A 24,258-nucleotide genomic window follows, 5' to 3' on the forward strand; every position below is an offset into this window, starting at 1 on the left:
TGGAGCTGCTTCCGATTCTGTGTCTCCCTCTCTCTCTGCCCCTCCTTCGCTCACACTCTGTCTCTCAAAAGGGCACGTTAAAACAAAAATGCAAAGGCATAACTAAATAAAAGCCACGTGTGACTTCCTCTCCCCTGCCACGTTGGATCCTGCAGCTACACGTGACGGCAGAAACGGGCCCCGAGTGACTCCTCGCCGTCGAGCCCTGCAAACCACGTGGACACGAGCGGCAGAGAAACGTCCGCCGCCTTCAACCACTGAGGTCTGGTGGCTCCTTGCCACCGGGCACCACGTAAGCCCTGCTGCTCGACAGCACTCCGACTCTCCCGGCCGCCCCTGCAGAATGCAGTCCTCCGGGGTCCAGAGGAGGAAAGGGAGGCTGAGGGACGGGATGCCACTCACCCTCGGCCGCACAGCCTTCCGCGGTAACAGCGCCCAAGAAAAGCAACAGCCCTGGTTCCCCAGCCCAGGACAGAAAGGTAGTTGCGATAAGCACATTTATTTCCCCGAAGTCCACCTGCCCGTCCAGCGCCGTGTCCAGCAGGGGAAGATGGCAGGGAGCCAGCCGGAGGGCCGACGAGGCTTGGCGCTCACGGGTATGAACGGAGACGGGGTGCCGGGCTCTCTGTCCTGGATGCCCCTCCCCCAGGAGCCAGGCCAGGGGCGCAGGAAGATGGGGGGGTGCTCAGTAAACCACCTCGTAGACCGTGGCCTTCTTGTCCCCCGAGCCTGTCACAATGTACTTGTTATTTCCGGAGATGTCACAGCTCAGCACGGAGGAGGACTCCTTGGACTATGGGCAGGGGTGGGGGAGGGAGAGAAGGGGAGGTGAGGCGTGGCCGATACTAGCACCGTCTGGTGTCCGGTCCGTGCCCCTGACCGCCCTGCACGACGTTCAGAGGGAAGGGGCAGGGCCAGCGGGATTGGGCGGACAGGTGACAGATCCTGGGAAGGGCGGGTCCCCTGTTCTCGTGACACCAAGAGAGCCCCAACCGAAGCCCCGCCCTTTCCTGGGAGGCTCAGAGAGGGTGTGGACCGGGCACGAGGCCACACGGCACAGCAGAGGGCCAGCCGAGGCTTACAGCGCAATGACCCTACACCAGCAAACGTTTCCTGTGGAGGACCCGGCAGTAAGTTTTCAGGCTTTGCCAAAGGTCCAAATGAGTCTCTAGCCAACAAGTCCGGGGGCCAAATAAATCTACGTCACATTATCGTCCTTTCGTTTTACACCCCTTTAACGACGTAAAACTCACTGCACGCCCACTAGAATGGCTGTAACAAAAAAGGACACAGTAACAAGTTGTTGAGGACGCGGAGAGTTTTGAACCCACGTACACTGCTGATGGGATGGAAAAGTTGGAGGGCAGTCCAGAGGTTAAACAGCTCCCGGCAATCCCACCCCAAGACCTCTCTGCCCAAGAGCAATGAAAACACGTCCACGGCAGCGCGACTCACAGCGGCCCGAACGCGGAAACAAAGCAGGTGTCCGTCAAGCGGTGGATGGATAAGCAAGACGCGATCCATCCAGACTACAGGCTGTGGCCCAACCTCAGGAAGGAAGGGCAGCCTGCCTCCTGCCACCACGTGGGCAGACCCGGAGGACACTGAGCAGTGACAGAAGCCAGACACAGGAGGACACGTCCTGCGTGACCCCATCACAGGGGGTCCCCAGAGGAGTCCCGTCCAGAGAGACAGAGGGTGGACGGTGGGAGCCAGGGGATGGGGCAGGGGGCGGGGAGTCCGTGCTTCATGGGGACAGGGTCTCGGTCTGGGGAGACGGAAAGCTCTGGAGACGGATGGCAGGGGTGGTTACACAACAGTGTGAGTGTGTGTGCGCTTAGAAACGGTCACGATGGCAAGTCTTAATGTATTAAAAAGAGGAAGCACGCACAAAAAGGACCCAGGCTGCACGCGGATGCGGCCCGCAGGCTGCAGTTTGCAGACCCTGCTTTAGTAGCTTGCTGGCTGGTGGGGAAGGGGGGGACCTCGCAGGACCCGGGGGAAGTTCCGCGGCTTAACCACCAGCTCAGCCACCCCGGGGCCCCTGCGTGCAGCACGTCCTGGCCTGCAGGGCGGTGGCTGCACGCGGCTGGGTACCTGGAAAATGCTGGCTCCGTACGGCGTCCTCCAGGCATTCAGTAAATTGTCTTTCCCGGTGCTCACAAACCAGCGCCCTGGGGGAGGGAGAGCAGGGGGTTCCAGCAGGAGAGACCAGAGAGCCCCCCACCCCCACCCCCCGGCTGTGGGCCGCAGGCAGACAGGGTCCAGCAGGCCTGGTCTCTCCCTTTCTTTCTGGCACCTCCGCTCTCACAAAGGGACCAGTGGGCCCCTCCTTCCCCCCCATTTTCCAGATGGTGAAGTCAAGGCCCCCCCGGGGGCGGGGGCCCATCTGGCCTTCAAGAAGGGGGAGCCCCCAGGAGAGCGTGGCCAGATAAAACATAAGATGCCCAGGTACCTGTGAATCTCAGATAAATCACAAACCATTTTAATACAGATGTGCCCCCAGGATTTCATTATTTATTTTCTTTTAATGCATGTGTGTCCCATGCGGTACTCGGGGCATACTTATGCTGAAAATCATTTGGCTGCTTTTTTTTTTTTTTTTTTTTTTTAGTGTCAGTGTATCTCAGGCAATATTGGGGATGTATTTGTATTACCAAATCAGTTGCTTTTAAGCGTAAGCATGTCCTGGGTCGCACTTGGGAAAAACCTCCGCTAACCAACGGCTCGTTAAGATTCAAAATTCCACCGAGGGGATGCCTGGGTGGCTCCAGCCGATTAAGCGCCCGACTGGGGCTCAGCTCACGATCTCCAGGCTCGGGGGTTCGAGCCCCGCGTCAGGCTCTGTGCCCACAGCTCGGAGCGTGGAGCCCGCTTCGGGTTCTGTGTCTCCCTCTCTCCCTGCCCCTCCCCTACTTGCGCTCTGTCTCTCGCTCTCAAAAATAAACATTAAGCAGAAAGATTCCAATTCCGCTGGGCGTCCTGTGTTTTGTTGTGGGGGCTGTCCGGTGGGTGTGGGGTTTGGGTCGCCCCGCCCCGCGCCCTCCAGGCACACACACCGCAGGAGGCGAACTTGAGGGCCAGCACGCAGCTCTCGTGAAGGTGCAGCTGGTACTTCTCGGGCTTGCGCACGTGCAGGACCTCCACGTTACTGCTCTCCATGCCCACGGCCAGCCAGTCCTGGTTGGGGCAATGGCCCAGGGAGAAGATCTGGGGGTGCAGAGGAAAGAGGGGACATCGAACCCCCCCCTGCAGAGGTTGGAGGAGGCCCAGAGCGGCAGGGGAGGGGCCCACCGCTCTCCCGCGGCAGCCCTGCGTGGAGAGGCAGCTGGCCCAGGGCCTGGAACGCAGCAGGAACCGCATGTCGGATCATTAATATTAATCAGAATTACACGGAACCCTGGGGCCTCACATCCATTATCTGCTCAGAACGCACAACAGCTCTGGGAGGGAGGGAAGGAGGGAGAGGGAGAAGCCGGGCGAGGACAGTCGCCCCCCTTGAGCAGATGGCAGAAGGGAAGCTCGAGGCCAGGGCTCGCTCAAGGTCAGAGATCCGTGAAAGACGAGGCCTTCGGACTCCCAGCTCGGAACTTTTCCCCGCTTGCCAACACCTCCTTTTGCTTGGATGTGAAAGGACTCAGTGGCCTCATCGTTCCGTGTGCCCCACCCCAAGCGAGGCAGAGAGAGGCTTAACGCCTTGTTCTATCCTAACCCTGTCGAAGTCCTACGGACAGGACGCGTGTGGAAAGAACCACAAATGGACAGCGGAGAGAAGACTGGAAGTTTTCACGTGTGCTCTCCTGCCCGTACAGAGTTCCTGCACAAAGACGGGGGCCCAGTGGGATGAGAGATACTCACCATGGGGTCCCCAGAGAACAACCCATCTAAGTCTCAGGGCCAGGGGATGGACAGCCATATCCACCTGCACCCTTGAGTTCCTTATCAAAGAAACTTTTAAGCTAAAGAGAAGAGAAGGTAGAACAGAAAGAGTTTGGGCGTTAGCTACTATCTCCAGGCTTCACGGGAGGGGGCAAAAATGGAGATGGGTTTTGAAGGATGAGTAGGAGTTCACCGATTGGAGAAAAGGGAAGGAAAAGCATGTCAGCTAGAGGGAACAGTAAGTGGAGAGGTCCAGATGCATCTGAGGGCATGGTGTGTGTGAGAGAGACTAGAGCACAGAGGCCTTAAATGTCAGGCCAAGAAGCTCCCGTCCTGCCCCCAAGGCAGTGGGAGAGAGGATCTGGGTGACTCTGTTCAGCCGTGAGGAGTCTCCAGATCCTGTCCAGCTCCTTCACTTCATCCTTTAGCCTGGATTCTCACAGAGCCCTCAACGGAGACCTCTCTGCCCAACTCCTATGTCAACCTCTCCCTGTCGACCTAGATCAGTGGCTCCCCAGTGGGTCCTGGGGGGTGGTCAGGAGCTCTCAGTCGGGTCAAGAGATTGAAGGCTGGGAAGAGAATCGGGCTACCGGAGAAGAGGAAGGAATGAATGGGGGCGTGACTTAGCAAAAGCATCTGGGAAAGTGATCCGAGGGTCTTAGTAGACCCACAGCTTACTCTGAATCAGTGCCTTTGTGTTTCCATGGGGTTGGGGGCGGGGTAAGGCCTATGGATTTGTGAGAAGGACAAAAAAGATGGACACGGGTCACAGGTATCTGGTCCCCACTCAGTTTCTGGAAGTGAGTGCCTTGTGGGGAGGGGAGGGGGCTCCGGATTCCTGAAGCTTCTATCGCCCTCCCGGCAGACCCACTGCGGCACCTGAGAGCAGAAATCGTGCTGCTGCAGCTGGCGGCCCTCCCGCAGGTCCCAGCAGCGCACCGTGTTGTCCAGACCCCCGGTCCAGAGCCGAGTGCCGTAGTCGGAGATGTCGATGCAGCTGGCACCATCGGTGTGGCCCTGGAACTGCCTGGAGGGAGAAGGGCCCAGGCGTCAGGCGTCCGTCGTGGGGCTGGTTCTGCTCCAGCGCCGAAGCGAGGGGCGCGGGGGCCACCCACCTGACCATGGTCTGGTTCTGCAGGTCCCAGACCACGATGTTGCCGTCGCTGCAGCAGGAAAAGCAGACCTTGGCGTCGGGGCTGACGGCCAGGGCGTAGCAGGCCGGGGCCGAGGAGGTCAGCTCGGCCTTGATGCGCGGGGTGGGCGCCGCCAGGTCCCAGATGGACAAGGTGCTGGCCTCCCCTCCCACGATCAGACTGCGGCCGTCCGGCAGCAGCTTGCAGGAACGGATGTAGTTGTCCCGGTTCTGGGGCGGGAGAGAAGCGACGGTGTGGGGCTGGCCCTCCCCGACGGGGCCTCCCCACCCCCCGAGAGCGCCCCCAAGCGCGCGGCGCCCCCCAGCCCGCCCCCGCTCTCCCCGAGCCTCGAGCCCCGCCCCCGGCGGCCCGGAAATCCCGCCCCTGCGGACAAGCCCCGCCCCCGCCGGCGGGCCCCGCCCTCACCAGGCAGTCGAGCTGCGCCACCGGCGTCTTGGCGCCCGGCTGCCCCACGTCCCACACTTTGACGCAGCCCTTGCCGCCGGTGTACACGTGCTGCGTGGAGCCGCTGATGGTGACGGCGCAGACCACCTCGCCGTGCGCCAGCGTGTGCAGCTGCCGCGCGTGCCGCGGGATGCCCGCGCCCACCAGCGCGTCCGAGGGGAAGGGCACCGGCTGCATCTGCCCGTCGGCAGACACGTGGAAGGAGTAGGCCCTGCACGGGAGGAGGGCGGTGACGCGCGGGGAGGGGACCGCCCTGGGGGTGGCGGCCCGGCCGGGTGCCCGTCCCGCTCCGGGGGCTCGGGGCCGGGGGGTGGGGAACCCTGGATCCCAGGTGACGGATGGGACAGTCAGCGTGGCCTAGCCAGTGGCCCGCAGCCTGGCAAGCAGGCACTTAGTAAATGCGTGTTGAGTAGCGAGGATCCAGGGAGACGCCTTGAGAGCTCCAGAGACTGGGACCCACTGGGAGCCCCCAGCCCCGGGTGGCCAGTTAGACTGAAATCAATTTACAACTTCAGTGTCTCAGTGGCGAAAGCCACAGGTGGCCAATGGCAGTCAGGTTGGACAGCTGTAGGTATAGAACATTCCCATCATGGCGGAGAGTTCCTGGGTACTTGGGGCTGCGGCGCCCTGGGGTTGGCGGGGGGCATTCTGCGCACTGTAGGATGTACAGCTGTATCCCAGGCCCCATAGAGGCCGGAAGTGGGCCTGACCACCAAAAATGTCAAAGACATGCCGAATGTCTCCGGGGTGGGGGTGGGGAAGGCAAAAGTACCCCCCACCCCCGTTTCTGCATTTTTCTTGTTACATACCTCTCCAGAGAGCTCCTCCAGAGACTTTCTGGAAAGACAGCAGGGAACCCCAGCCCCCACCCTACAATGTAAGCAGCGGACAGGAGGCAGGGATCCCTGAGCCAATACTCACGGCTTCCCCCCAGGGATAGTGGGCAGGGAAGAGGAGATAGATGACCCTCGGAGATGTGGATGAGACTCAAATGCCATCTGCCAAAATGCCAAAGAGGAAGGGTCCTAGGGCAGGTGACTCAAACCCACCTCTGCCTTCCCCCATGCTCACCTGCCGTATTTCTCTGTTTATGAGAGGATCCCCAATCTGATCCCCAGTCAGCCCCTCCCTAAGAAGGCAGAGATGCCCTCTCCTCCCGCTGCACTACAGACAGGAGAGCAGAGGCTTGCACTTGAAGGAACCCCAGAGCCTCTGCCCAGGGAATCCTAGAATCCCAGGCTTGGAAGGACCCCGAAGAGTCTGACCGGCTCTAGAGCAAGAGTTGGCAAACTCTGGCCCCCTGTTCGTTTTTGTAAATAAAGTTTTATCGGTACAAAGCCACACCCGTTCATTTCTATGTTGTCTATGGTGGCTCTGAGCTATGAAGGCAGAGGTGAGTAGTTTTGACCCAGACCAACTGGTCGGCAAAGCCAAAACCATTTAATGTCTGGCCTCTTGCAGAAAACACTTGCTGACCTCTTTTGCACAACATCCCTTGGGTCTGGGATGTCCCCCGTGACAGCATTTTCTTCCCTCTGGAGGCACCCTTGTCTACTCCAGGGTGGCTCACTCTGTCAGCCGTCTGTCCTTGTGCTGCCCTCTGGGGCCCACCCAGTCCCTGTCTGCTCCCTCCCTGGCCCCAGCTCAGGGTCTCAGGCCCTATTCCTTCAACTCCTTCTCATGAGACCTCGCTTCCAGTCCTCTCCCCAGGTGAGTCCCTCATCAGTAATCTACCAGAGTCATCGCAGCCCCTTAAAAATCAGGGCCAACAACTGTATGCCCTCTGCCGGGAGGTCGAATGGGCCCCTTGTGCCCCGTGGCTGGGGCTCCCTGCTCCTCATAATGCGGCATAAGCACAGCTGCTCTTTCCAGTTATATGTTACTTGTATTAAGCTTGTGGAGCTCCTGAGACCTTCAGATCCTCTCCCCGCATGCGCTTGCCAAGCCAGGGTTCCCGTCCCTTTCCCTGTCCCCTTGTCTCTTGTGTAACTGGTTTCTCCTCCCGGCCCCCAGCCCCTGTGCCCTCCGATACCTCCCGGTGCCCCCACACTGAGGACTCACCATGGGGGACCGTCCATACACCACAGAGCCGCTGACCTGGGGGGACAGGTGGAGGCTAACGTAGGAGCTGGGCACAGAGAGGTCCCCGTTAAGGGCGCTGTGGGAGCTCAGGCTGAAGGACGTGGTGAAGGGACTGGACAGGGTCAGGGGGCTCCTCAGGGCTGAGTGAGAAGAGACAAAGATAGGTCTTCAGACACCTTGGACCCAGATCCGGCCTTCCACTGCCTTGGCTGGTCTTTCGGGGCTGCTGCGTTCCCGTCCAGCATCCACCACACCCTGTCACGTGTCCAGATGTTTGAGGATACCGTTCCCTCTGGCTCATATGCTGTTCCCCTGCCTTCCTCGGTTGCTGAACTCCTACTCACCCTTCGACACCGAGACCCAAAGTCCAGCAACATCTCAGGAACATCACTGAGCCTGCTCGCCCCACCCCTAGCCCGTTCTGGCTCTCTGCCTCTATCCCCGCCACGATCACAGGGGCTGGAAGCTTAGGGGTCTGCGTCTCCGTCCCCACCATCTGGGAACTCCTCAAGGGCGCGTTCCAGGGCTGATTTCTTTCTGGGAACCCAGAACCAGTGCAGGGCCTGGCCATATGACAGCAGAGCCCACGTTAACGAGGGGGGACCTGAGGCTCAGAAAGTTTGAGTCGCTCGCCCAAGGTCATGCGGCTGACGAGTAGTATCCAAGGCCGGCCTCAAACCCCAGGCTGTCTGACTCCAAACCTTGTGTTGTCCGTGCAGAAGGCTAAACCTCCTGAGTAGATCGCTTCCCCTCTGGGCCTCTGTTTCCCCAACCGACAAGCCAAGACAGGAAACCGAGGCCCGGGGTGAGGCGGCATTGGGCTCAGAGTCCTGGAAGGGGTCAAGGCCATCCCAGAGCTGAATCCAACCCCCGAGAAGAGACCTGTTCAGGCCCCAGTGGACACTCACCGACACTGTCCGTGCCAGGCGTTGGCTTGGTAGCAAGCTGGCGGAGGTGACTGGCTGAGCTGGGCCCTGGGGTGGGCGCGTCCTGGGGCGGGGAGGAGTCGCAGGACTTGGGGGCGGGAGTGCTGGCAGGAAGATCATTCTGGGGAGAAAGGTCGGGACTGAACGCCCCACCCCCACCCTGGCACCAGCACCTGGCCCCCTGCTGCCCACTATCTGGTGAGAAATTGGCACCGGAGGAGGGAGCTAGGCGGGGGCTCACAGGAGGTGTCTGCACGCCAAGCACGTGCGGTTCAAGGGCATGGGCCCCACCGCTGATGCCCTGAGCACAGGGACACGCGGGGTCCACAGGCTGGGAGTGCCAGGCGGGCAGCAGAGTGGGAATGGGCACGCAATGCCCGCAGGGCTGCACACGGCGTGGGGGGGAGGGGGGGGGACCGGCACCCGCTGCCAGAGCCCAGCGCGCACATGATCAGGTATGAGGAGTGCGGGTGTAGACAGGCCTCAAGCAAGGGCACACGGGGCAGGGAGCAGGCATTGCAGAGGAAGGCGACAGTCAGAGGACTCAGGAGGAGGGGAGCACAGGCCTGCACCCAGGCGAGGGACCCGCAGCCAGCACTGGGGTGCCCCTGGCTGCTCTCAGGGGGCGGGGTGCCCCTGCAGCTGTCTCTCCCTGCGGGGACACCTGAGGAGAGGGGGAGGGGATCTCCAAGGAGGAGCACACGGGCTGTCATCTCTCTGCTGTCACCTCCTTTGCCTTTCAAGAAACTTCACGTCCCCGTCCCGTCTTTCCACTACACAATCACGTGTTTCCTGCCAACCCCACTCCACCAGGGGGAGTGGGTGGGGACACGTGGGACAAGGGAGGCCTTCTGGGGGCTTCTCCCGGAGAGCAGAGCTGCCCCTCCCCCTCTGGCCTCCCGGAGTGGAGGAGGTCACAGGAGATGCAACCGGCAGCCCCAGCCTCGGCGGTTGCCATAGCAACCTGCTGGGAGGGGAGGCCTAGAAACCGACGCACTCTCTGGGTAAGCGCAGGGCAGGGGTCTGGGGAAGATTTGGTGAGGGCAGGGGTGGGACCAAACGGAGCCCGGCTGTGAATGCCTAAGGGGCGTGCTCTGAGGGGTTCCTACACCTGGCACTGGGAAAGTTGTTCCCATAGTAATGCTCTTGCCTTTCGGGAAGGGGGAGGGGGGGGAACGGGACAACCTCTCAGGTGGGGCTGCTGCATCTCCCGCTTCTCCAAGGCTTTAACACTTGCCAGGCTGGAGTCAGTCCCAGAGCAGCCATTCTGCAGCTGAGTGTTTATTTCCAAGGGATTTCCTATTTGTTGCAAGAGATGCTTCCCTTTCTCCCTAAGAGGGTGAGTAGTCTTTTGATATGTATTTAGGTTCAACAGAGCACGCCGACTTGGGGAAAATACCTGGATAAAGTCGAGGCAGATTTTAGGAAGGTGGCAAATAATCATGAAGGAAATGCTGGTCAACCCGCTGGAAAGACCCCAGCAGGGCTGCTTTCTCCTTGCTCGACATCTAATCGAGTGGCATCTGTTTCCAGGTCCCCAGGGTGCGTAAAGTGAGTTTCAAGGCCTCCCCTACTCCTTACCAGGACAAGCTCCTTGGCTCTGGGGAGCGGGGAGCCGAGGCTGGAGGCCAAAGAGGCCGGACTGTCCACGAGGTCCCGACGGGCGGGGACGCATATGGGCGCCTTTCCACATGGGGTGATAGCTGGGCTGGGGGGCTCCGAGGGTTGGTCCTGGGTTTGAGGAGGTGACATTGAGTGGAGGTGAACTGGGCAAAGAAGGAGAGCCCCTCTCTATATACCCCTCCCCAACCCCACCCCGCACTCCAGCCTGGGTCCCTACGATCCACCTTGGGAGGATTATGAACCACCCCCCCCCACCCCCGTGCCTTACTTTACACATCTGTAAAATGGGATTGATAGTACCTACTCCATAAACCCACACAGAAACGACTGTGTAAGGGCTTGGCTCTGTTGTCCCCCATTAAACAGATGGGGAAAAGTGAGGCCAGGGACGGGGGCGTACTGTCCCAGTCACACAGTGAGCCAGGGCCGGATGCTACTTCTGCTGCCCATTGCCAGGGTTCTCTGGGCCTCAGTTTCCCCACCTGTGCTATGGAGAGGGGGTCAGCCTGGGGTGTCCCTCTATCCCCTACTCCCCCTACCCCCACATCACCCTCAACACAGCCATCCACAGGGGGGGCCAGGACCTCCCCTCTTCCCTCTGGGTCCCCCAACACTCGGGAAAGCCTGCCATCCTCTGTGCCCAGGCCCCGACTCACCTCGTCCACCACCAGGTTGTAATCGCTCTTGTCTTCGTCACTCTCCTGGGGGGACACGGGGGAAAGAGCTTGCCCTGGCCATGCCGCTACCTCCGTGCCCCCTTACTGATCCCAGGAGACCGCCAGCCGCGGTCTGACCGGGATTCTGGGGCTTCAGAGGCCTATGTGCTTAGTTCAGACAGAAGGCTGCCATTTGCTCAGGTGCAAGGGGTTGGGGGCGGGTCTCTCATGGAGAAAAAGGAGGGGATGGAACTTAGGGCCCAAGACTTGCTGTGGGGCCCCGAGCGCCTCCCGGCCCTCCCTGGGTCCCAGTCTCCTCCTCGGTGACGGGATGGGACGTCCCGTTCGGGGACCAGGACTCATCCATAAACTCCCAACTGGCTCTCTCTCCACGGAGCCAGTCAACCTCCCGGGATCGTCTGCCCACCACCATCCCCATGGCCTAGCACAGACCTCATCCCCTCCTTAGGCTCCTGGCCTTCAGCCTCGCCCCCTCCAGGTAGCCTTCCAAGCTTGCCCCAGAGGACTTTCTTTACACCTGTCCCCACATCTGTACTACGTCCTTCTATGGCTCCCCACTGCCCTTGGGAGAAACCCTGGCGTGTGGGGCTGCCCTCCGGTCTGGCTGGAAAAACAAGGGAAGACCAAGGCTGCAGCCTGAAGGCCACATCTCCCAGCAGGGGCGGGGGGGGGGGGTTGACTGCCCCCTGCCCTCCACCCCCCGCCCCGTCCCCAGTTTTCTTCTTTAAAATACCCGTTGCTGCTGACGGGTATAGAACAAGCTGCTATGTTTTTTAAAGATCAAAGGCATCTCTGAGAAACAGCAGGACTGGCCAACGCTGGGCCTGCCAGCAGGCAGCTGGGAGGAGAAGGCTGTCCCTGTAGATGGGACAGGTGCTTTCCAGCCAGCCAGTCCCAGCCCCAGCTTGCAGCCTGGCCCCTGGGGCGCCAGAGTAGGAACTGCAGGTGCAGTGAGGGGTGGGGGTGGTCCTGACCCAGGAGGAGGGCCCCGGAGAGAGTATTCTGCGCCTCGTGGAGGGGCAGAGGGAGGGGAATGCCAGAGCGCTGAAGAGCCGGACCCAAAGCCAGGAGGTGGGCAAACAGATATGTGCCCCAGAGGCTACGGAGACAGAGCAACTGGAGTTGGGCCTGGCCCCACAGCTCCTCTCATTGTTCAGTGCTCCGTGCCCAGTGGGGAGCTATGGAAGGCCCCAGAGTGAGAGAGTCGCGGCCAGAGCTGGGCTCTGGGAGGCCCTGAGGGGCGGGGCTGGGGGGCCCACCCATCTTCCGCTTGCCCCCCACTTACATAAGGTCCCGACAGATCCTTGTCCTCAGCTCGCGGCTTCCCACTGCCCCCTGGGCCACCGGGTCGCACCTCTTCCACCACGCTCTCAGGGGGGGAGGGGGACGCGCTCTGCAGAGACACAAGGGCCGGAGAGAGGGTCAGGGCCCTGGGGCCCCAGACTCCGCCCCGGCCCAGCCCAGACCGAGGGTCCCCAAACACAGTTATTAGGATCTGTGCCTCAAGCTTCCCATCTGGGAAATGGGACCTTCCAAGGGCAGGCTCGATGCTAAGGTCTTGACCCCACAGCAAGTTCTTTGGGGAAGTGACGATTAATCCCATTGCACAGACAGGGAAACTGAGCCTGAGGAAGACAGGGCTGCACAGCGAATTAGGGGCCGAGGCAGGATGCCCAGCCAGCCCACCAGATGTCGACAACCAACCTTCGGAGGTCAAGGGCTGGGTGTGCCAGCACAGAGACACAACATCAACCTGCCTGTGTGCCCTCGGACAGTTTTCTCCTTCCCTGGGACTCAGTCTCCCCAGCTGTACACAGGGGATGCCCCACACAGTGATTTCTCAAGCACTGCAGTTCTGGAACCATTTCTTCAACTGAGATCTTATCTTGAAGCCTGATTTCATGGGCAGATAAGACGTTGGGCCCTGAGAGCTGGGTGGCTCTGTGCAAACCGCACACAGGATTCAAAGCCATGTTCAGCAAGATGGGCCACTAGGAAATAAAGCAGGCCACAGATGCAAAAGCGTGCAGCCGCTTAAAAAAGAAAGCAGAGCGGCGCCTGGGTGGCTCAGTCGGTTGAGCGTCCGACTTCGGCTCAGGTCAGGATCTCACGGCTCGTGGGTTCAAGCCCCACGTCAGGCTCTGGGCTGATGGCTCAGAGCCTGGAGCCTGCTTCCGATTCTGTGTCTCCCTCTCTCTCTGCCCCTCCCCCACTTGCTTTCTGTCTCTCTCTCAAAAATAAACAAAGATTGGGGCGCCTGGGTGGCTCAGTCAGTTAAGTGTCCAACTTCGGCTCAGGTCATGATCTCACAGTTCGTGAGTTCGAGCCCCGCGTGAGGCTCTGTGCTGTCAGCTCAGAGCCTGGAGCCTGCTTTGGATTCTGTGTCTCCCTCTCTCTCTCTGCCCCTCCCCTACTTGTGCTCTGTCTCTCTCTGTGTCTTAAAAATAAATAAATGTAAAAAAAAAAAATTAAAAAAAAAAATAAATAAACAAAGATTTAAAAAATTTTAATAAAAAAATAGTAAAATAAAATCTCTTGTTAAAGATAGTTTTGAAAAGTGTTTTTATTTTTATTTTTTTGAGAGAGAGAGAGTGAGGGGGAGGGGCAGACAGAGAGGGAGACGGCGGATCCCCAGCAGGCTCTGCCCCGACGGCAGAGAGCCCGATGTGGGGCTCGAACACGCGAACCGCGAGATCATGACCTGCGCTGAAGCTGGACGCTTAACCAACTGGGCCACCCAGGCGCCCCAAAAATAACATCTTAAAAAAGAAAAAAACAAGTAGAGACGTTAGAGATGTGACAGCACGGAAAGATGGCCTCAATGCATCACCGAGGCAGAGAGGCGACTGGCTGGGCGCAAATCCCAGCTCGGCTTCTCATTGGCTCTGAGACCTCGGGCAGGTTACGCAACCTGTCGCACGCTCAACCCGTGTCCCGTGGATGATCCCGGGGATCATCGCAACAGTGCCCGCCTCCTAGGGTTGCGGGGAAGATACAGCGGGCTGCGGACGCTTAGCCGGACGCGGGGCCCGGCGCGCGGTGAGCCCACGTTCGTGCAGGGAAATTCAGAAACGCACAGGATGTCCCTTGAGTTTCCCCCCACTCGGCACTGTGGGGGCTGAGCAGCGACCCTGGCCCCGCCCACTCGATGCCAGGCGTACCCCTAGTCGTGAGAGCCACAGAGGTCCCCAGACACGGGCTGGTGTCCCCTGGGGGCGGGATCTCTTGTGCGAAAACTGCTACTCGTACCCCTTCCCTCTCTGGCAGTTATGTTCCCACCACGGAGCCTCTGCTGCCTCGAACTCGTGTCTCTGTGTGTGTGACACGTGTTACACAGGGGAGAAGTCTGGAAGGAGGCGCTGCAAAACGACTGGGGTCGCTCAGGAGACTTGGATGGGAGGGGGCTCGGGGCAAGGGTCAGGGGGTCACGGTCCCTTTACGGGGTTGAACAGGGTCCACCAAAGTTACGTGCCCACCCAGAACCTCACTAGGAGACCTTATCCCAAAGTAGGGTTTTCGCAGAAGTGATTAATTGCGATGAGGGCATAGTGGGTCCGGGTAGGCCCTAATGCAACGGGGCTACGGTCCTGTTTTTTCAGGTTTTTAAATGTTTGTTTATTTTTGAGAGAGATAGAGGGCAAGCGGGGGAGGGGCAGAGAGAGAGGGAGACACAGAATCCGAAGCAGGCTCCAGGCTCCGAGCCGTCAGCCCAGAGCCCGACGCGGGGCTCGAACCCACGAACCGTGAGATCGTGACCTGAGCCGAAGTCAGACCCTTAACTGACTGAGCCACCCAGGCGCCCCGGACTGGTGTCCTTAAAGGGCAAGAGACACACAGGGGAGAAGCCACGTTGAGGACAGAAGGAGAGACGGAATGATTCAGCCACAGGCCAAGGAGCCCCAAGCCCAGAGGCCACCAGATGCTAGAAGGGCTCACAGCTCGGTTTCAGATTTGTAGCCTCCAGAACAAGGAAGGGAACAAATCCGTGTTGTTTTAAGCCATGCAGTGTGTGCTAATGTGTTCTAACAACCATGGGAAACAAGTGCAGCCCCCTTTCCACACGGTCCCCTTCTCTGTAGGAATTGTCTTCGGGGCACCTGGGGGCTCAGTCGGTTGAGCTTCCGACTGGTGATTTCGGCTCAGGTCATGATCTCACAGTTGATGGGTTCAAGCCCCGCGTCAGGCTCTGCACTGACAGCTCGGAGCCTGCTTGGGATTCTCTCTCTCTGCCCCTCCCCGGCTTGCGCTCTGTCTCTGTCTCTCAAAAATAAATTAAAACATTAAAAAAAATTTGTTTAAGCAGTTGTCTTATATTTTTAAAATATTTTATATATGAGATATATATATTTATATAATTATATAATGTATTATATATTTTTATTTTTGAGAGAGAGAGACAGAGTGTGAGCAGGGGAGGGGAACATATGTGTCACACATAACAGAGACACGGGGATCGAGATGCCCATCTCTAGGCCCAGCGAAGACTGAGGGTCCCCACCGCTGTTCTCAAGATCTGTGCCTCAAGCTTCGCATCTGGGAAATGGGACCTTCTAAGGGCAGAGGCCGTGTGGTCGTGACAACCACAGATGTCCCCAGACACTGCCCAGTGTCCCCGGCGGCAGGGGGGGGGAGTGGGGGCCCGGTGCAAGCCGAGATGAGCTCTAAGAGCGAAACGCATTTGGATCGTGGAGATTTAGCACAATAAAAAGGACATAAAACATACCATTAGTAGTTTTTATGTCGATTATACGTTGAAATATTCTGCATACATGATGTTAAGTAAAATATACTATCGGAATTCATCTCATCTGTTTAACTTTTTAAACGTGGCTACGAGAGGGGCGCCTGGGTGGCTCAGTCGGTTGGGCATCCGACTTCAGCCTAGGTCATGATCTCGCCATTCCCAAGTTCGAGCCCCACGTCGGGCTCTATGCTGACAGCTCAGAGCCCGGAGCCTGCCTCGGATTCTGTGTCTCCCTCTCTCTCTGCCCCTCCCCTGCTGACGTGCGCGTGTGCTCTCTCTCTCAAAAATAAACGCTAAAAAATTTTTTTTAATTTAAAAATATAAATAAACGTGGCTACTAGAAAATGTGCAGTCACATAGTAGATTGTGATGCTGCGAACAAAGGCAAAAAAAACCACACGGACCCCCCCCCCCCCCCCCCCGCAACACACACACACCAAGCTCACAGCACAATGACGGATGCTGGGGAGACTGTGGGCTGCACCTGTGTGCGGTCTCCTGCATCCTGTACTGTGTTTTATCCGAGACATTACGGTTGGGGGAGGCTGGGTAAAGGGCACACGGGGCTTCCCTGCACTTTTCTTTGCAATGCCCGATGCGTTGGTAACTGTTTCCAAATTAAGCAGTTTTTTAAAAAATTACACACAGGGCTCACCTCTATTTCCATTGGGCACCGCTCTGACAGACGGTGATATCGAGTGGATGATGGACAAGTTCATGAGCGGAAGGTGCCACGTGCGTGCATTTATTCAATTGCAAAAAACAAAACAAACCCCCAAAAACCAGCTCACGATTGAAAACCTTCCATAAAGAAAACTCTAGCGGTAGGGGCACCTCCTATACCGAAACGCTCCAGACGACCCAGCTGGAACACGGGGCGGGCGTCCTGCTGGGAGGACCTTAGCAGCTCAGAGCCACTGGCTTCAGCCACATTCGAATGCAAGGCCAATATCATACAAGTTCCCGGATGCCTCTCGACTTACCCTGCTCTGAGCTCTCTCCGCTGGCAGGTTGGAGGCGAGGCAGAGAGAGAGAGAGAAGGAGAAGAGGTGAGGGTTTCACGGCCCATGGTGCCAGAGGGCACACCCCTCCAGCGTTGACAGAGCCCTCTTCCGGGCTCAGGATCTCCCTTCTCCAACACCCTTGCAAAGGAGTGGATCGTTCCTTTCCTGAGCCATTCAGGTAGATGCCCAGAGAGGGCCAGTAACTCGCCCCAGGACACACAGCCAGTGGGGAGTGAAGTTGACCCCGATGGCCCTGCAGGCCCTCTCCTTCACTCCCTCGCACTTAAGTCCCCGTGCCACCCTCGCCCCTCCCCCAGCCCCTTCCCCCCCCCCCCAGCCCCTTCCCCCCCCCCCCCCGCCAGGGCCGCCCCGTGCTGCCCCGCTCACCTCTGGGTCCCTCGGCCTCCACGCCTGCCCGGTCTTCCTTGGCAACGGCGGCCAGCTGAGCCTGGGCGGCCAGGGCTCCGGACAGGGCCAGCAGCCCCGTGGCACTGCCACCCACCAGGCCAGTGGGGCGAGGGGTGAGGGGCACGGGGGGAGCATGGTGAGACAGTGGCTGGAGTTGCTGCTGCTGGAGAGAGGAGAGGTGGGCCGGGGCCGGGCCACACAGGCGCCCAGCAGGGCCCCTGGGCCGGGGGGGGGGGGGCTGTGGGGGTCCCCCAGAGTCTCCAGGGAGGCCGGAGCCCAGGCCAGCTGCCTGCCCAGCACCCTCCAGCCTTAGCACCTCCTGGGTGCCGGGGACCCAGGGGTGGGGTCTCCCCAGGGCAGGGCAGGGGCTGGGCGGACTCACCCCGATGAGGCTGTTCAGCTCCCCCACGGTCACCTGCTTGGCCCGCTCCACGGCTTGAAGCACCTGTTGCTGATGCTGGGAGGCGGGGGGCCGGGAAGGGGGTGCTCAGGCTCCCCGTCTGCTGGGAGCCCCCACTCAGCCAGGCAGGGCCCTCTGAGGCCCCCCGCCTCCCTCCACCCCATCCTTGTTCCCAGAGCTTTGTTATTTCTCTTCTCTCTCCCTTTCCATTTTCTTTTCTTTTAATTTGTTTAATGTTTATGTTTATTTTTGAGAGAGAGAGAGAGAGAGAATGAGCGGGGGAGGGGCAGAGAGAGAGGGAGACACAGAACATTTGAAAAAGACACACACACACACACACACACACACACACACACACACACACGGTGCGCGACTGGGGGAGGGGCAGAGAGAGAGGGAGACACAGAATCCGAGGCAGGCTCCAGGCTCTGAGCTGTCAGCATAGAGCCTGACGGGGGGCTCGAACCCACCAACCGTGAGATCAGCCTGAGCTGAAGCCGGACGCTTAACCAAGCCACCCAGGCGCCCCTCTCCCTTTCCATTTTAAACCGTGAAACAAACACAAAGCCAAAGAAACAGGCACACAAGCGCAGTGAAAACCAGTAATTATAAATCGGGGTTTCCTGGGGCACCTGGGTAGCTCAGTGGGTTGTGTCCGACTTCAGCTCGGGTCACGATCTCACGATTTGTAGGTTCGAGCCCCGCGTCGGGCTCTGTGCTGACAGCTCGGAGCCTGGAGCCCGCTTCGGATTCTGTGTCTCCCTCTCTCTCTGCCCCTCCCCCACTCACGCTCTGTTTCTCTCTCAAAATTAAACACTAAAAAATGTTTTAAAAATAAATAAATAAATAATCGGGGTTTCCAGATCAGCGTCTCCCTCAGCACCATGGACATTGGGGCCAGGTCGTTCTCTGTGGGGGCATCCTGGGTGCTGTAGGGGGAGGCGGGGCTGAGCAGCATCCCCGGGCCCCCCCTACCTCCGTGCCAGGAGCACCCCTCCCTCAAGGTGACAACCACAAATGTCCCAGACGGTGCCCAGAATGCCCTGGGGCAGCACGGCCCCCCAGCAAAGAACCACCATCCAAATCAGCACCCAGGTAAACCACCCAGGTCAAAAAGTAGAAACTGGCAGGGGCACCTGGGGGGCTCAGTCCGCTAAGTGGAGACTCGATTTCAGCTTAGGTCACAGGTCCATGGGTTCGAGCTCTGCATCAGGCTGCACGTTGCTGGTGTAGAGCCTGCTTGGGATTCTCTCTGTCTCCCTCTCTGCCCCTCCCCTGCTCATCCTCTCTCTCTCTCTCAGAAACAAATGGATTTAGAAAAAAAAAAAAGAAATACAATTTAATGTGTAAATGGCCACATGTGGCTGGTGGCTCCTGTATAAGGCTGTTTATCCACACTCCTGAGGTCGGGGGTTTGAGCTGCTCCCCCTGAGGACGTGTGTGGCACACCTGTGTGTCAGGGTGTCTAAGCCAAGCGTTGGTAAACTTTTTCGGCAAAGGGTCACAGAGAATATTTTCCGCTTTGCAGGTCAGAAGGTTCTTGTCTTAACTTCTCTGCCATTTTATCAGGAAAGCTGTCACAGAGATCATGCACGTGAGTGGGCATGACCCTGTGCCAATAAAACTTTATTAATGAAACAGGCAGAGGGCGTGCCTGAGTTGAGCATAGGACTTCGGCTCAGGTCAGGATATCATGGTTCGTGGGTTCGAGCCCCGCATCAGTCCCTGTGCTGACAACTCAGAGCCTGGAACCTGCTTGGGGTTCTGTGTCTCCCTCTCTCTCCGCCCCTCCCCTTCTCACCGTCTTGTCTCTCTCTCTCTCTCAAAAATAAACATTAAAAACATTTTTTAAAAAACCAAAACAGGCAGAGGGGGGGGATTTGGCCCTTGGACTGCAGTTTGCTGAGTCTCGATCTAGAAGAATGGAGTCGCTGGGGCACATATGTGTGTCTTTATTCACTTCTTAGTTTTTTTTATCTTCATTTCTGCCATTTTCTCCCTACTCACTAAGCCACCTTGTCCCCACCCCCGGCTTCAGACACTCTCAGTCCAGCCAGGATATCCCTCCATCCCAAGCTTCCAGAAAATCTCAGATTCAGTGGGGTCCAAAATTTTTGTTCCCCATCACAGTGAGGGTGCCCTACTTATCCACCCTGCAGTGGAACCTGCCCTCATGTCTCTTGTGGACGGAATGCTCCGGATGGAAGCAGGGGCAGCTGATGCAAAGGTCCTGAGGCTGGCACGCACTCAGAGCATTCTTAGAAAGGCCGATTTTTTTTTTTTTTTAAGTTTCAGTGAGCTGTTCACACTGCTTATTATTTCACCTGCCCTGATTCCAGCTTTTTAAAATTATTATTGTGGTTACAAATACATAAGCATTATCCTCGTAACCATTTCTAAGTGCACAGCTCAGCAGCAGCAAGCACATGCACGTTGTTGTGCAAACATCCGTCTCCAGAACTTTCCATCTCCCCAAACGGAGACTCTGTCCCCATGAAACACTGGTTCCCCGCCCCCTGCCCCACCCCTGGCTCCCACCATCTACTCTCTGTCTCTGTGGACAGGACGGGACTCCTCTAGGGACCTCCTGTGAGTGGGATTGGACAGCATTTGTCCTTCGGTGACTGGCTTATTCCACTGGACATATGTAAGGGCTGACTTTTATTGGGTGCTTCCTTAGCACCCAGTATCACCCTTGCACGGATCAGCTTGTCTGATCACCACAACCACACAGACAAGGCAAGCCGCCAAGGGCACAAGGCCAGGATTCGGACCCAGGCAGCCTGGTTGCACCCACTCGTCACCGTCAGCGATCACCTCCCTCCGCCCCTGAAGCCCCTGCCCCAGCCCCGTACCCTCCAGGCCACCCAGCAGAACCAGTGCCTGTGGCCTCGGCATCGGCATCGAGCCAGCCCCCCGCCCCCCATCTTCCAGCTCCCCTCTGTCCCAGCAGCCCACTCACCTCCTGGGTCAGGAAGGGGATAATCTGAGCACAGATACCACTGAGGCGCTTCACAATCTCGGCCTGGCAGGAAACAATGAGGAGGAAGCTTGGAGGGGGTGGGGGCACTGAAGCCAGAGTGGCACACAGGCTCGGGGGCAGACGGAGGGGCTGCTGAGGAAGTGATCTGCTGAGCTGATGCCCAGGGCGGCCTTGAGCCGGAAGGCAAGGACAGATACACCAGCCGCGAGGCGCCATCGACAGATTCCCGGGAAGCAGCCACGTAGACGCCCAACTCAGATGGGGTACTTAGAAGCCGTGGGGTCCTCATAAACAAAGGAGTGGCCCTCACCGGGCCCGCGTCTCTGGGTCTGGGTCTCGTCTGCAAGCTGAGGCCACTGCCAGGCAGAGACCCCCATGCACCACACTCAGGAGGAGGGCTTTGTAGTGTTGGGATAAAAAATCTGTTTACTTTGCTTTGTCCCCAGTTCCTGGCACAGAGGCTCTAAAACTCTTGGAATTTCTCAGTGATGGGTAACGGCAAGGGGGGGGGCATTTTTCTGTCCTCAACAAGCCCCTTTCGATCATACCTGAGTTTACTAGAGGGATGAAGGGTGAGCTAATCACCGATGGCCAGTGATTTAATCAGTGAGGCCTGTCCAGTGAAAGAAACCTCCACAAATGTCTGTAACCGGGTTGGTGGAGAGCTTTGGGGGGGTGACCGCATGGAGGTTCTGGGAGTGTGGTGCGCCCCCGCCCCCTGCCTCCCCTGCACCTCTCTTGCCCCTGGCTGTGCCTGAGTTAGATCCTACATAACAAACGGGTGATCCAGGAAAGGGAACCGCTTCCCTGAGTTCTGTGGACTGTTCTGGCAAATTATTGAACCTGAGAAGGGGATTATGGGAACCCTTGACGTGTATATATAGCCGGTTGGTCGAGTTTGGGCCAGAGACCCAGACTTTTGATCGGCATGTCCAATGGAGGCAGTCCGGTGGGGCTGAGCCCTGAACTTGGTGGTGGTGGGGGGAGGGGGTCCGCACCAACTCCAGGCAGAGAGTGTCAGAACTGAGCCAAATCGTAGGACATCTGCTGGTGCCAGGGTGCGAACTGGTTGGGGTGCAGAAAACCCACATATCTGGTGTCAAAGTATAGGGGGTGCAGTAGAGGGAAATCCAGGGAGTGGAGTAGAGACAGTCTGGTCTTACTTGCAGGTTTCATCGGGGGCAGGGCCTGGGCCAGGGGTGCCCCACGGGGGCTGAGCACAGCGGGGGCTGTGTGGGTGGGGATGGGGGGGGGGCAGCTAGGGCATATCCAGGTGTGTGCCCGGCCAGTCCATGCTTTTCTTTTTGGCTTCTGCCTGGGTTAGAGGGGTGCTGGGTGCTGGGTGCTGGGTGCTGGGTCTGGGCAGAGTTTGAATTCCCAGCAGGAGGACAGAGACTGGGTCCTAGCACATGCCCCTCACCCTGCAAGAGAGTCTATTTCACGCACCCAAGGGACCACACCATGCTCCGGGCGGACGAGCCCCCTCCGGCGCGCACCAGATCCCGCAGAGCCCGCACATCCCAGAACAGCACACCAGGGCAGGCACCCCCAGGCACCCCACCCTCTCAGCCCACCCCCCTCCTCTTCCCACCCAGCAGGCTCCGCCCACTGCCCTGATAGTCGCAGGGACCAAATCTAAGATTCCATCAACCTCAGAATCTTTCAGGGCCCCTCTTGTCTATCAGAGAGCCTTGAGTTCAGCCTCAGGTTGGAGGGGTCAATCTTGAACAACCGGAGTCAATTTCGGAACCTTTTGGTCTAACTTAGAACCTTGAATCAGACTTAGAAGCTCAGGAGAGTCTCAGAACATCACGGTCAACCTCCGAACCTTCAAAGCAGCAACAGAAGCTTGAGGTCCATCGCAGACCATCAGGTTCCACCTCCAAACCTCAGACCCTGTGGGCTGAAGGGGACCTCCTCCAAGACCGTGTGGCCGGCCCCCACCCTGGGACAGATGTCTCCCCTACCTCCTCCCCGACCTGGCTGCCAGCCTCTGCCATAAGCCCTCCTTGACCAGGACACCTGGCCCCTGCCGTCCCTGCCCGCTTCTTGCCTCTGCTGAACCATATCTCTAGAAGTTCAGAAGTGTTCTCCTTTCCTTCGTGAGGCTGAAATCGGGCAAGACCCCTGTTCCCTGGGTCTGCTTTGCCCCAGACTGCCAGATCGCTGGGTCTCTCCTCAAGCTCCAGACCCTCACCCTTCCCACTGAGCACCCCCCTCCCCGACCCCCCACCACAGTTACCTGCTTATGCATTTCAATGTTGAGCCCGTAGGACATCTCATAGTACTAGAAAGGAAAAACTCAGTTGGGATGTACGCCGGGCCAGTGGGTGCCCAGCCCTGCTCAGGGCGATGCTGGGTTTTCCAAGGGCTCCCAGGCTGGGGGATCACAGCCGCGAGCAGAGCCTCCCAGCCCCCTGGGAGCCCAGAGGGCAAGACCAGAGGAAGAAGCAGGGAGGGGGGGCAGGGAGGAAGTGCCCAGAGACCGTGGCCCCTCAGAGATGCCAGTGGGGAGAGGGGACATCCTTGTCCCATTGTTTGTAAGCGTTGGGGGGCTCCCGACTTACAGACAGGGAAATGAGGCCCAGAGTGGCAGGGTGAGTGGGGATTCACACCCCAGGCGCTTTTACTCCCAGGGAGCCCTCCCGCCGCCCCATCCTGGCACGAAAACCCCCTCACCATGACATAGTGTCGTTGCATTTCCGTCTTTTCACTGGCCAGCTTCTCACATTCCAGCTTGAGGCTGGAAAGGAGACGGGGCATGGGGTCCTGCTCCGCCCCGCCTCTACCCCCACCGCGCCCCCACCCCGCGAAAGACCCAGGGACACCCCATCTGGGCCAGTTTCCAAAGCGATGGGTTTGGCTCTTGGCCCCCTCCCCGCTTCCTCATTATCGGCCCACCTCCGGGTCCCGGTCCCCTCCCGCCCCTTCTCAGGCTCCAAGTGTCCCAGCACTGACGGTCCCCAGCCACCTCGGCTGCGCTTCCACCTGGAAGCCCTCCCTCGCCCCTGGGGGAGGGGGGTCTCCCTCGGCCCCGCACCCTGGAGGCCCCGCCCCCGCCTGGCTGCGCACCCCCCTCCCCCCCCCACCCCGGGCCCCCAGCGGCCCGGCCGCTCTCCCCGGGGGCGCCCAGGTGGGCTCCCGGGTGGGCTCCCGGGTGGGCTCCCGGGTCCCCCGGGGCGGGGCGCCCCCGCCCCCCCTCACCTGTGGTACTGAGCCTGAAGGAACTGGAATTCTTCTTTGATGCGGTCGCAGATCTCCAAGATCGAGAACTTGAAGGGCTGGCCGGACTGAAGCGGGGTCTGGGGGGGACGGCGGCGTCTGAGCTCCCGGACGCCCGCGCCCCCCACCCCGCGCAGCCCGGGCCCCCACTCACCGGGTGCCTTCCCTGGGGGTACATCCTGCCGGTCCGCAAGCCCCCCACCCACGCCGCCGCCGGAGCCCGACGATCCGGGGGCGCGAGGCGGCGGCGGGGTGGGGGGGGCGAGGCCGGGGGGGGGGGCTGCCCGAAGAAAGGAGGAGGGGGCGCGGCGGCGCGGGGCAGGCCCCCCCCACCCCGGGCGCGCGCGGGGGACGGGGACGCGGAGGGGCGCGGGCCGGGCGGGGGGCGCGCGGGGCGGCGCGGAAGGTCGCGCGAGCCGCGGCCGGTGTCGGCGGAGGCGCGGGCGGCGGGCCCCGCGCGGAGCCGCCTCCCTCCGGCGGGGCTCGGCCGGGAGCCGCGGGCAGAGCCGCCTTAAGGTGGCGCCGCCGCCCCCGGCCCGCCCACCCGGCCCGCCCGCCGCGCCCCTGCCACCTCCGGGCTGCGGGCACCCCCCCCCCCTCCCCCGGGAACCCGCCCCTTCCCCCACCCCGGGCCGGCGACCCGTGGGGAAACTGAGGCTGGCGCCCAGTCCCCCTCCCCCTCCCGGAACGTCGTCCCCCCCACCCCCCACCT

At 59.6% G+C, this 24,258-nt stretch overlaps 1 protein-coding gene across 2 annotated transcripts; it reads right to left on the minus strand.

Moving 5' to 3' along the window:
• Positions 1-480: 480 nt before the first annotated feature.
• TLE2 (TLE family member 2, transcriptional corepressor) lies at positions 481-24,007 on the minus strand. 2 transcript variants are annotated; one of them, XM_053897504.1, is made up of 20 exons: positions 23,701-24,007; positions 23,529-23,626; positions 23,004-23,067; positions 22,567-22,611; positions 20,304-20,366; positions 17,324-17,398; positions 16,921-17,104; positions 16,513-16,532; positions 12,071-12,178; positions 10,765-10,809; positions 10,067-10,216; positions 8,468-8,606; positions 7,539-7,699; positions 6,399-6,475; positions 5,439-5,688; positions 4,995-5,242; positions 4,759-4,906; positions 3,060-3,210; positions 2,098-2,174; positions 481-793 (listed from the first exon to the last, which is right to left on the minus strand). In XM_053897504.1, exons 1-20 carry the CDS (start codon positions 23,722-23,724, stop codon positions 686-688), a joined length of 2,235 nt encoding a protein of 744 aa, XP_053753479.1. In that variant the 5' UTR covers positions 23,725-24,007; the 3' UTR covers positions 481-685. The 2 variants fall into 2 exon arrangements, with proteins under 2 accessions (XP_053753479.1, XP_053753481.1); XM_053897506.1 differs by having other exon boundaries at positions 16,921-17,101; positions 23,701-24,006.
• Positions 24,008-24,258: the final 251 nt, after the last annotated feature.

The sequence above is a fragment of the Panthera pardus genome, unplaced genomic scaffold (assembly GCF_024362965.1).
Source record: "Panthera pardus isolate Hobbes unplaced genomic scaffold, ASM2436296v1 HiC_scaffold_8, whole genome shotgun sequence".
Taxonomy (NCBI): Eukaryota; Metazoa; Chordata; class Mammalia; order Carnivora; family Felidae; genus Panthera; species Panthera pardus.

Bases quoted from the DNA above. Each gene is read 5' to 3' on its own strand.
- TLE2 (XM_053897504.1), bottom strand. From the start codon at position 23,724: ATGTACCCCCAGGGAAGGCACCCG. The intron at 23,627-23,700 runs GTGAGTGGGGGC...CGTCCCCCCCAG, and splicing joins ACCCCCAGGGAAGGCACCCG to ACCCCGCTTCAGTCCGGCCA. The intron at 12,179-16,512 runs GTAAGTCGAGAG...GTGTCTCTGCAG, and splicing joins CGGAGAGAGCTCAGAGCAGG to AGCGCGTCCCCCTCCCCCCC.